The sequence below is a fragment of the Egretta garzetta genome, unplaced genomic scaffold, assembly GCF_000687185.1.
Source record: "Egretta garzetta isolate BGI_Z169 unplaced genomic scaffold, ASM68718v1 scaffold34, whole genome shotgun sequence".
NCBI classification, from domain to species: domain Eukaryota; kingdom Metazoa; phylum Chordata; class Aves; order Pelecaniformes; family Ardeidae; genus Egretta; species Egretta garzetta.
The window spans coordinates 1,714,910-1,728,239 of NW_009259586.1; the positions used below are offsets into that span (position 1 = coordinate 1,714,910).

Consider the following 13,330-nt stretch of genomic DNA (forward strand, 5'->3'; position numbering starts at 1 on the left):
AAAAATAGGCAGGAGAGAGGAATAGCGTAACATATTCCTGTACAACTGAAATAAAGATGAGGTCAACTGCATTTTTATCTTCCATGCTTGCATTTGGCACTTCAATTAAACATGGAAACTAATGACCTCATTAGATTCTTGAAAAGTAAATGGCATTAACATTGATAGTCTCTGTCTTTCTTAATAAGCCTTTCATGAAAAACAGGCCACAATGCAAACCATGCCTCAGTTAATGACCCACGACCTGAAGATGAACTCAGACATTAATAGAACCTATTAACAGCGTAAATGTAATAACTCAGTGGGACGATATAGTCCAGCAATTAATAAGTTCACATGAAGTTCAACAGAACAACAACGATAAAAAAACTGGTTTATTCACCAGTATGGTCAAGGTTCAAATAAGATTCATTTCTGAATTTCCTGTGGATTGTAAGGACCTTGAATTCTGTGTGCAAAACTAGCTATAAAGAATCTGTTCTTTCAGGTCTCACTGTGATCGAAAAGTTCTCTGTTCTTCCATCTCTGGATTATCTATCAGGTGAGATTCACCTATAATATAAAACTATTATCCCGCCATGAATGAAAAACCACTGGAAGAGGCACTTGAACAGATCCTCTTCCTGCCTGGTGTTACCTGAGCAGCATGTGGGACCAACACGTATAGAAAAGGTCAGATTTATAGATTTATAGTATTACTGTGGATGGTAATCAATACCTAAAATTCCAGTACTGTTTAGGATATTGGCCTTGTATTTGTGCATTTCTCAAGTACTTGTACATCTGTCTGCTCTGTTGATTCACTTATGTAGCCTCACTGGGGGAAGGAGGGGAAAGGCAGTCAAACAATATGGCGAGGTTTAACTGAGCTCAGACATTAAATCATATAGCTTTTATTGTCACATTATCTTTCATTTCAAAATAGGAGTAGAGCAGATGTTTCTTGACTCCTGTATTCAGTCAGTAGGTCACCACACATTTTAACAGAGCTCCATTGTTATATTACTTGGGTGGATGGTATGGTAATAACTACTTGGGACTGCAGAACACACTTCGTAGTCATTCTCACCCACTGCATGAATACCCTCATTTCGCTCCTGCAGAATTTTGGCTCCTCTTCTTGCTTCTAGACTACATAACCGATGAGTATTGAGGGCTCATGGCAAGTGAGATGTTAGGAAAATTGTGTGTCTAGAATGATTTTTCCAAATAGAAAAATGTATACTTCTTACAGAGGAAAAAAAAATTACTTCACGAATTTGGCTCAAAGAGGAGGAGTGTTAGGCTGTGGGAACCACCTTCTACAATCAGAAGAATTTGTATCCCACCTTCTGGCTGAGGAAAATCTTGTGAACACAGGCTAGGAAATCATACTAAAGGCTACTGGGAAAGTGCTTACTTTATTCCTTTCTGACATGGGTAGGAAAAGCAGCCTTGATTTGGGATGATGCAGAGTAATAATACCTCCTAGTTTTTGCTGGTGGCTATGAATATGTAATAATGCAAAACTGGAAAATAGCTGTGAGAATTGTCTCTTCAGTAGTGGTTTGTACAACTTCTAGATCGTTTCGGGCATTTTCTTTAATCATCCTTTGCACGTTGCTACAGTTCCCATCTATTGCACCTGCACTGGCTCTTAAAGGATGGGAAAATGGCGTTCCCTGATCCCTCAAGGCAGGAATCCCAGTTATCCCTTCTGGAAACATCAAAAAATGTGGCAAATTAGGTGAACCAGAAACCTGAAGGGGATAACTGATACTCTCTCTTTTAACACTGTAAGCTACCTTTTGCTTCAACATGTGAAATACATTGTTTCTGCAGATCATCACGAACGTGAAGCCTGTGGTGGTCACTCTAGAGCTCAGTCACAAATTCTTCCCTCAGTTCTGTATTTATCTGATGATCTCAGCTTGCACTGTTAAAAGTATTCCAAGGTTAGCTCAGGACTGCAAAGTGTTCACTATAACTTCAAATTTTCATTAAAAAGGGCACACACAACACAGGGATGTGATTTTTAAATACTTTTCTGTAAGCATTTTCACAAAAAATCATAGAGATGCAAGCAAAAAATCACAAGTGCTGAGTATATTGGCTTCATTTTCACAATAGGTATTTAAGAAAGCCATTTATTGGTGTTTAAATGAAGCTAGATGACAATATTCTTGTATTTGAACAGTGATCTAATTAATTTGGAGTTTAATGAGTTTCATACCCTTTTATTTCTGAGTGTAATTCCCTCAAATACTTTCTGTGCTTGCATTTCTCAATATAATATTCAGAGAAAGATTGGGTCAATAAATCTGCTTCAATCTGAAATCTTTGTGGGTGATTACCAACAACAAGATTTGGTCTGCTTGAATTTCACCTCTATAGGGACTCCTGTGGGATATAGGCACCCAGCGCCTAGACAGCAAATGCTTACTGTCTCGAAGCAACCAATACTAAACATACTGGGACACTTCCACGACTAGTAGAAACATTTTCTGTGTGCCTGGATGTAGATTCCAGTGTTTGCCCTGCACCCAGAAGTTAGTTGGTAATTCTTCTTATGCCTCATAAGGTTGCCTAATTTTTCCCTAGCTTTCTTAGCTCTGCAAACTCAAGTGGAAAAAGAAACTTGCCTTTGTCACTCAAGTCAACAGAACAGATTCTGAAGTACCTCTGGAATGTAATAAAGTGTTATCCTTTTGAAGTCACATTTCAAAGTAAAATCCGCTTTTAAACATTCCCATTTACGTGTAAAGCAATAATCTTCCTTTATAAGAAGCTAGCAGAAACTCTAAAATTTCCAGTAAAGTGATACTGGAAAAATACTTGACCTTCATATTTCTTTCCTTTAACTTTTCTTCTGGGAATATAGTATGCTCTAATGAACATGGAAAAAGGCAAGTGTCAAAGGATGCCAGCAGCAGCTAAAAAAAATGCAGTTTGTGGTTGCATTAGAAGAGATTTGCAGTCAAATCCAAGATTTTTTTTTTTTTTTTTTCCATTAGTTGAAGTGCTGGTGCTCAGCCGGTGCAGAAATTTTATATGGAGTAACTGTTCTTCTTGGGTACGTTTATTTGTATGTGAAGTCCCTCCCAAGTTATTCACACCACAATCAATGATGAAGTGCTAAGCAGGATTTGGCTGTGCTCAAAAATCGCATGGTAAAGTGCAGTGGGCTCTCTGGAGCTAACTAATAATCCCAGCAAGAATCCGTATGTCTTAGTGCTCTGGGGGTTTCAGGTTTTTCAAACCATAACTCAGGGATGTGAAGGAACAACACAAAATTCCTATCAGTAAAATATTAGAAAAGTTTGCTAACAAACTTTTGGGAATAAATTAGGTTACCTATTAACCTCAGTAACCTCAAATGTTATACTTGTACCTTAGAGGTATACTTCATAAAAATAATTTGGAACAATAAATTTGGCTTTGTGACATTTGATAATCCATTACAAAAAGGAAAAATTTGAAACTGTTTCATACAAGTCAGATGTGACTGTAATGCCAGATCATCAGACACATCTAGTGATCATTATGTATTTACCGTTTTGTAAGAGAACCAAGATTGGCGTAATGCATACAGCATTATGGATAATCAGAACTGCGACTAGGATGGAGCAGTCTGATTCATTGATGAGAACAAGAACAGAATTGACAGCGTAGCTGTACCAGCTCCTGTTCCTGACTCTACCCACCTGGACAATTTAGATTCTTAACGTCAAGGAAGCTTGAATGGATTTTGACTTTTCTGTAAAATGGCAAGCTGCACTTGCAGACCAGAAGTAGCTTGCTGCAGCTGCCCCGTGATAACCTTTGCCTTATTTGAAATAGAAGAAATAATATATTCTTTGAGTATTTTGGTGTTTAGATTCCATACCAACTTGCTATACTCAGAAGACTGTGGGGCTCAAAGTCGAACTGTGAAGGTATATTGGTAGGAAAAAATACGTGCTTCCCAAGACAAAGAAAACTATAGACAGCGTTAAGATCTCACAGGCAAATTACTAGGGGTTTTCCATTAATGCTTTAACTAATTTAGTTAGGAAAGACAATTAGGTGCTTATCAGAATTTCCTATGAAAGAAACGTTCAGCTTGAGGTGCCTTGTTCAAGAGATGTAGATTAGGAAGCTTTGTCCGTCAAGTCATAAATTAAGGAGATCAATTTATTGTATCTGGAAAACTGTTTATTAAGTATGAGGTAGGTTTCTAGTGAATGAATATTAAATGAACCCTGGACATAAAACAGATGCTCTTAACAGCAGGCAGTTTTCTTGAAATCATTGTAAATGATGTAGTCTTAAATACTACATTATAGGTTGGGAATTGCTGTTTTAAAAGCATACCTGATTCAAAGTGATAGGAAACATGTGTACACATGTATGTGTACACACACACACACACGAAAAAAAGTTGTAGTTGTCAAAGCAAATTGCTGGGAGGAATGGTCCATGAACAAAATGCTTTCCTTGAAGTTGTCTTCTCTTTCCAACAACCTATCTTGAACTTGTTGAAGATCTCAGTAGGTCTTCAGTGTTTAAAGATGGTTGGTGTTCCCTTGTTACTGGTTCCAAAGCCATGTGGCTCATTATTTAGTATTAGTCTCACAGTTGTTTGCCTCAACCACTTGGCTTAAATTATATTGTGGAACTTATTACAAACATGAAGACATAAAGGTGTAATTGGACACAGACATCCACCAGCTTCCTTTTTTCCTAAAGCATATTTTAAGAAGTTTTATGAGATGTACCACTTCTTCCAAAAAAAAAAAAAAAAAAAAATTTCCACTGGTCATTGTTTCTAGAAATGCTATTTCTTGTAAAAGTCGTCTTCAAATAAAGGCACAGTCACGTTCGTTGGAACCTTTAAAATTAAATCGCTCTTATTTGGTCTAAAGTGTGTGTGTGCACGTTCATGTGAATGGTGTGTAACAGCGGTAGCTCCAGTGTTGCGTGTGACTTTGCAGTTCAGTGAGTATTTGTTGCTCTATTGGTGTCTGCTGATTCAGAGCTTTGAAAACTGACTTGGGGAAGACTTGAGCCGAATACCACAATGAAAATGGACCTTCACTGTAGCATTGGGCTGTACATTTGTGTCGATTGAGTATTGAATTCATGAGATTTCAACTTTGCGTTGACATAGGAGAATAAATGCATGGGCAGATGGAGCATGAAGAGCTCATCTTGGATTTCAGCAACCATTTGCCCTGCACACACTGCAGAGTTATAGAGCAGTTAGTGTGGTGAGTACAGGTGCGCAGTTGGGATTGTCGCTGTTGAATTTGATTACTATAGCCACAGTTTTTCCTCTTGTGATCTTCTGTTACGGTTCTTGAAAATAATAGCGGTTTAGCTACAGCTTCAACTCTGTCCTAATGATTTTTGTCTGAGAACTTCCATAGAATTTCTTTTTTTTTCTAGCAACAGTTTACATTTTCCTTGGAAATTTCTAGTATAATGTTTTGGTGTGATTTTTTTTTTTTTGTATTGTGTGAATCGGTTTGGTCAGGTTTATGTATATGTGAGTATGTACATATACATATATGTATATAATAATGCTAAAAGTTTTAGGGGTAAAAATCCACCCTTTTTCTAACTCTCCAGGGGAACCATCTGGAATCACCGAGTCAGGTTTCTTGAAGACAGAGTCCTGAGCTCCTGGACATCATTCACCATTTGGAATGCTGGCAAGCAAGGCAAGAAGCTCTACAGAAGCTTGTCACCAGCCAATCGGAAAAAGGTGAGCTGGTAAGAGTGGGTCACATCTGTACAAAACCACTTTCTTTTTCATCTGCTTCCTTGTTTCTTCTAACAGAATGTAGCAAAATTCTCATAAGATACTGTGTCCCCAAAGTACTAGCTGATGATTAATATAAATTGGGGAAACTATCAATATTCTGCATAATGTATTTCTTCTTTTAAAATGCTATATTACTTTATTTAGAGCATATGGTGTGTATGTAAGCACCCATGTTCCTGCTTGAGATTGACTAAGGATAATAGTAGGTTAGACATGCTATATAACTGCTTATGGCCTGCTGCTGTGTAACCATGTAGTAGCCAGGTACCCAAGGTGAGTAGAACTCTTTATTTGGATGGTATAATACTAAACTACCTTGTCCAGGATTAGTTGTACATGTATATTTGCCCAGTTCCTAAGTGGATGCTGGACAGGTCCCTCTCAGATGCTGATCAGCCTGGTTTGTGTTATGAGGAGTAGTTGTACTGTAACTCCCTTTTGAAAAGCATGATTGTTTAAAAATCAGGGTGGAATGTGGGGTGAACAGGCGAGTAGAAACTGTGGTACATGACTATCTAATTCAATTTGCAACCAGTTGAAAATGTGGAGGTTACTTATGTTTGGCAACGGCAGATAGTTCTCAGGAGAGATTTGTCTGAGAGTTTAAATACCTTACTTTTATAGCATTGTCTTTTGTGTAATAACTTTTTGTTAGATAAAGGCTTTAGGGCTAATGTCAAATGACTGTTTCTTATAAAGAGCCACAGAACATTCATTTTATTACTGAATGTGTTTTCTTTTCTTAAAAATATGGATGGGAAGACAAAATGACAAATATATATATAAACATGATTAATGTTTTGGCCCTCAGACCACACACACATAAGAAAAACCCAGAAGAAATTTGTATACCCGTAGTTGAAATTACTGAATAGACGTGGGAGACACTCATACAGTAAATATACAACACGGGAATTGAACCTGAATTTCCTGCTTGATATTCCAATGCCATCCCTCTTTCATTGCCATCACGTGGCAGTGGGTGAACTGTATGAAGAAAGAAAATTAAATGCTATGTGTCTCCAATCGGTTACTTCATTCAAAGAGGACAGAACTGTCCATTAAATGTATTGAGTTATCTTGGTCATGCAGCGCAGTGTGCACGTCACTGTGGGGGGGGTGTGTGTGTGTGTTATGAAAATGTTCTCTTTTGTTAGTATTTTGCAGAGCACTTTGTGAACTCTACTAACTTACTAGGAACCACTGCACTTTTCTGTCTGCGAAATAATGGGAACTAGAAAATAAGTTCCAAGGGGAAGAGGTGGCAGCTTCTCTGGTAGATTTTTGAGATGGTATGGAAAAAAATAGACTCTGTTGTTTTTGTAGCGGTGTCTCACCATCTTAGGTGTTGGGTTTTTTGGGGTTTGTTTTGTTTTCTAGCTTTTTTTGTACCAAGCCAAAATGGAGATTAAGCTAGAACACAGAAATGTTAAGATGGAACACCTCTCTAGCTTTGGGTACATGTGCCACCTACTTCTATAGGTGACTCATTCAGGTCTTCACATCCTGTTCAGCAAAGGCAATGATAATTTGAAGACGTCACTACAGAGATGATAAAAAGGACAAGAGAAAAATAATACTGGTGGGGTTCTTGCTGGTTTTGTGCCAAAGAACCAAAGCTTACCTCTTCTTCAGCAAGGAATAACCGTCATTCGCCAGTCTGCTAGCACTGACAGTGTGGTTCTAATTAACTGGATCTTGACGTTCTTTCCACCTGACCTTTACATAACGTTTGCTTTGGCAGTGTTGCAGGCCATGATACTATTTTGCTTCTGTCAAGGTTACAATTGCACATATTCCAGAATCCTTTAGTTTGATCCTGAAATATTGCATTGAGCGTTAACCCATTAATTACTGGACACTAGACCAGACACACTTAGCAAGCTTACATGCCAGATACAATTGCACATGCCAAGTATGACTCATTTTGCAAACATACCGCAGAAAGCTACTGCTAAAATGCAGTCACAGCCTGATCCTTAATACCTTATATAGAGTAATCAGACTTTATCCACAAAGTCTGACATGCTGTCTGAAGTATTCAGAGGTTTTCTCAATAACCAACGGAGATAAATAGCTTCAGAAAGTGACTTGTGTCATCCTAAGTATAGGGGCCTAGCTTTTAGAAAGTTAATTTCTGATGAAATTGGTGTTGTCTGTGGTGATTAAAGCACTAGTTTTATAAAGTTGTTCAAGCTCATTATGATTGCCATTGTAACTTCCTAGATTTTCCAGGTGAGATCCCAAGTCTACCCATCTCAGAACTGAAGCTTAAATGATATCGTAATCTTTCACAGTAAGTCATTGGCAAAAGGCTGTAGAAGGAGTTAAAACACCTCACTTCTCCAAGTGCTAATCAAAGGATTATGTTGCTGGAGTTTCAGGAAATAAATTCATAAAATTTGCAGTAGGTAACTCATGGCGGTTTTAATTTTATTCTAAATTAATAACAGTAAAAGGAGGCTCATTATAATGTAAGGTGTTACACTTTTCCTCAAAATCCTTCAGGTATTTTGTGACTAATCTTCAACTTTTGCCAAAGACTCTAAAATCCGACATGAACAAAGGTTGTACATAGTTGTTGCTTCATCCTTTCCAACGCTAAAACCAATGAAATATTTTTCCTGTCTCATCCTTTAAAGACTACCTTTACAAGATTTAAGCTTTCATGTATTCTGTTAATTATGAGAACACTAGAGATTCAGTATCATCAGTATCTACAAGTAGAATCTAGTGTTGCCTTGTAAATGCAGGCCCTGGGATATGAATTCATCGATTATGTAAAATAGGCACCTTTAAAATACAATTCAAAAAGCCCCTTAAGACAAAATATGATGTATTGCATTGATACAATTTCTGTTCTCTCCTCTGAAGGTCCAGCTGTGTGAAACAGTGTGATCTTAAAAGGTCTAATACTCTTTGAAATGCAGGTAAAATTGCCAAAATAAGCTGTATAATTTAACTAAGCCGTAAAATTTAACTGTCTAAATTTAATTTCAATTGTTTTTATACTTTACGTCAGTTTAAACTCTTGAAAAATTAACCTACGCTCTGTTTTGCTGTTGCTGCATCTTTTTATTGAATTTCATTAGATGTCATGAGACTGATTTCAGTTGCAATGTGGAGTCACAGCAGGATTTTTTTCAAAGCTGGCACTAAGTACCTGTAGAAAATTTGGGACATACATTCCTAGAATAAATAATAACCCCCCTAAAACCTATTACAGTATTATTTTGTAATTGTGAAAAAAACTAAACTCTTACTAAGTCTTCAGGAAAAGGATAAATCAGTTTGAATTGCCAAGCTTAGGGCATGTAAAACCCCATCTTTTTAAAAGAAGAGTGTTTCTAGTATTTTTAGAACCTGATAAACACAGCAATTGTATTTCTTATACTGACTAGGTTTCTGTGGGATGTTTGAAAAGTATAAATATGTTGCGTGCCAAACAGCATTGCTTCTTAGAAAACAAAATTTTGGTAATTTCCAGGAAGCAGCAGCCTGTGTATGTTCATATTCACTAACAAATTATTACTTTAGTCTGTTAGGAAAACAGTCTGAATTTTAATTATGGCTCTGTTAAAAGAGAAAAGGACACCTAAGCAATATTCTCTCTTTTCCTTCAGACATCTGTATGGTGAATATTAAAATAATGCTTTGTCTCCAAAGAGTTCAGGCAAAAATCCAAGGCTCAGTATTTTTGCTAAACAGTAACACAAGAAAAAAAATTATTCAACTAGTAGGTTTTTTATGAATTAATTACCAGGATCTCGGTATTCTTAGGGAAATTCTGTTTCCTGGCTGTCCCCTTTTTGATTCACCCAGTTGACAGTGGTTCAGTATTAGCATTTCTGCAAGAATGAAGTCGAACAGACCTTTTTTGTTTAAAAGACATCCGTCTTGTCTATAATTTGCAGCTGAAGATGGAAACCAAATGTTTTTGGGATGCTACATGTGCCTGGAGGGTTTCTGAGCTGTCTTGTCTGCTCTTTTATTCTTCATCAAACTTTAGCTAAAAGGAGAACTTCAGCATTAATGTTTTGTGTCATTTCCGATAGCTGAAAATAGTGCTCGAGCAGCTAACAGAAAAGGAGGGGGAAAGGACGAAATAAGCATTAGCTAATTAGTGGCATGGAAACAGTACTAGTACACAGCCAGCCCATGAAGTTTTTGCTGTTGCAGCCCTATGTGCTGGTGGCAAACTTGCAAGCTCCAAGAAAATATTTTGTACGCCCTTTTCCCTAGCTTGTTAACCATTTAAAATCAGCTGGTAGTGTGTCTTCACCTTTTTCTAAAAGTAGCATCACTAAACCATGTACTTCAAGTGTGACCCTTCAGCTCACTCACAAAAGCAAGCAATGTTTAAGTTTTGGAGCATTTTAACTGCTCTAAAGTATATGAATGGCAGCACAAGAGACTGAAGCGGGGACACGACAAAGCAAAGAAACATAAATAAAGGGAGGCATATTACACCTGCCTTGACTGTAGGGCGAAAGATAGAATGACTACATGAAAGCAAGTTAAAAGAGAGCCTGCAGAACAAGGAGAGAGAGATGGAATTTGAAAGCTTCCGTTAAATCCAGGTATAAAGCATCTTAAAATGACATGGGGGGGTGGTCATTTTGGACTATAGCGAATACTTCATGCTGAAATATGGCAGGGAAATCTCCCTGCTGCTCCCATTTGGGAAGATGTGCTTTTTGCAATGTCCGTTCCGTCAGTACAGAGGCACGCACAATTGAAAAGTTCCTGGCGTAACTAATGCAGTTATCTGTTCTGGAGAAATGAGCCGCTCGCAGCTAGTTCCCACGCTGTTACGTAGAAAGGCAGTTGTACATTGTACGTAATAAGGGAAATTTTGTATATTTGCATGTTGGATTCTGGTATTAAAATTCTCTTGAGCAACTTTGTGATGTATATGTGCAAAGAGGGAAGATGCTGCTATCTTTAACGGAATAGCATCTTTAAGTGGATTCATGAAATGCATGCTTGGAATTTAAAGCTACCCACAGCTTCTGTCGTGGCTGCAGTGCTAAAGAGGTGAAATAAAAGCAGCACCCTGATACAGAAAATCACTCAGATTGTGGCAGGGAGTCGCTTGCTAGTTTTGTGGTTCCACTTGTGGCATCCTGGAAGATGTTTTTGCCTCTGTGTCTCTCTTGTTCTGTTTGTCATTAACTGTATCTATTTAAAGTTGCATTATAATGCTTTCAGTTACTTTGTTTTGACATGAATGGCCAAAACTGATTTAAGTTTTGCAGAGATGTATATTAACGTGCTTCCGAGGCTTTATGTAAGTTTGAATGAAAGAATTATAAATAGAAGAATCAACAGGGTCACTAGAAGTTTAAAATGGATGAAGGATTGCATGAGATGTAGGGGGAATGCAATAGGGAAGATCTGCTCATGCAGGATTTTGTAGAGAGTTTGCAGATTGTTGTCTTTAAAGGTAAATTTTATGAGACCAGTTGATGTAATGAGGAGGGAGAGGAGGCAGTGTGCAGGTGAGCATTTATCAAAAGGCTTGTCCATTTTTTATGTCATGCTTTGCTAAGTTATTCACTCTCCCTTGTAAAACTTCCCCTTGTATCCTCCCAGCTAGAACAGATCTGGAGAATTTGCTGTGATTGCATTTTGTTGCTTTCTGTGAATGATCATTACAGACCTAAAGCAGACCACAGGTGAAAATAAGATGAGGGAATGAAATCCTGTGAAGACCACCATAAAAGGACATTATTCAGCTGAAGAAATCTTTCAGTTTTTCCATTAGGAAATCTGAGTGGAATGGGAAGTGTAAGGAAACATCCTCTGCAGTAGCCAATGAGGCAGTAAACAAGTCAAGTATGAAATGAACTATTAATTCTTGTGTAATAGTAGCACAGCTCAAACAGCTAGATAATTACAGTTGCACCCCAAGCCCACTCTTACTGACTTCTTGGGTTGTACATTTGGAGGAGGATTAATCTGCTGCCCATTCATCTCCTCCTACCACAGGGAGGTCTGATAGTCCCAGCCTGTGTGTCCCTTCACACAGCTGCTGTTTATTAAAAAGAACCAGCCAGAGAAGTGCTTTTATCTTCCTCAAATGCATCTTCCCCTAGCAGAGATTTTTTCTGAGTAAATATCTTATCTTTTGAGCCATATACAATTTCTCTTATGACAGAGAAAACGATTTCTTCTTTTCTCCCTTACACTGCTGTTAATGTATGCTGCAATCCATACTTATAAAATTACTTATGGTAATTGTGTAGCTTGTATATAAGTTATCTAGCTGTCTCTCCCAATTTTTAGCTGAGAGAAATAGCAGCCTTTTTTGTTTCAGAATTGTGCAGATTTTCATATGACAGATGTTCAAAACAAAAATATGTAATCATTTATATATTATCTTAAAACTGAAGTGTGATCTGAGGACTCTGTAAGCTTCAATGGTGTCATATTGTCAGAGGCATTGCAAAAGAGCCATTTGGCTAGAAGGAGGGGAATAAAACCAACTTGAGACTGCTTTATAGCTTTACGCTTCATAGTTCCTCCCTGGGAGACAGCGGTTCTTGTGTTGATAGATGTTCTTTATAAAAGATACAAAATGCCTATTATGCAGGAAAATAAATAGGTGACTCTGGGTTTATCTGAATATTATCAAGTAAGTAGCTCATATAAGCCTGGTGCCTTGAGTTCTCCTTATAGGACAAACAACTGTGCATAAGTCCTGTATTTAGACTCCAGCCATAGATTTTTTTTTAACTGGAAAATAAATAGTGTCTGTCAGAAAAACAGTTGACTTTCATTTTGGCCACCCACGTGCTGTACAGTCTGGCAGAAAAACTGCCCATTCAAGTCTGACCTGTTTTATAATACTGTAAATATCAGATTTAAGCTGGCTGAATCCATTGAAAATTATAGGTGGCGATACTGTAGTGGTAACTCAGAAAAAGGTGAGAGACATTTCCACCTTCTGAGGGAAATTTGTTGCAGACTTACCAAGTTTTTCACACAGCTGCTGTTACCAGGAGTTTCGTGTGCTGGATTTCTGGGGGCTGGGTGGTTAGCATGGCAAAGGCGGTCTGCGGAAGCTTCTACACGTGGTAGCATGAGTTATGGCACAGAATGAGAGGAATGCTGGCCACAAGCGGTGTTCCCCAGGGCTCAGTGTTGGGGCCGGTTCTGTTTAACATCTTTATCATCAATGACCTGGACGAGGGGATAGAGGGCACCCTCAGCAAGTTTGCAGATGACACCAAATTGGGTGGCAGTGTTGATCTGCTGGAGGGGAGGAGGGACCTGGCCAGGCTGGATCCATGGGCCCAGGCCAATTGGGTGAGGTTCAACAAGGCCAAGGGCCGGGTCCTGCACTGGGGTCACAACAACCCCACACAGCACTACAGGCGTGGGGAAGAGTGGCTGGAAAGCTGCCCGGCAGAAAAGGACCTGGGGGTGTTGGTCGACAGCCAGCTGAATATGAACCTGCAGTGTGCCCAGGTGGCCAAGAGGGCCAACAGCATCCTGGCTTGTATCAGGACTGGTGTGGCCAGCAGGAGCAGGGCCGTGACC

The 13,330-nt window shown here is 38.5% G+C and overlaps 1 protein-coding gene across 1 annotated transcript in view; it reads left to right on the forward strand.

The window, feature by feature from the left end:
• B3GNTL1 (UDP-GlcNAc:betaGal beta-1,3-N-acetylglucosaminyltransferase like 1) overlaps nt 1–13,330 on the forward strand; it is a 141,559-nt gene that overhangs the window by 116,137 nt on the left and 12,092 nt on the right. The window contains exon 9 of the mRNA XM_009637798.2: nt 5,590–5,725. Coding sequence (XP_009636093.2) covers nt 5,590–5,725 — 136 coding nt within the window. The remainder of the gene's footprint in view (nt 1–5,589; nt 5,726–13,330) is intronic.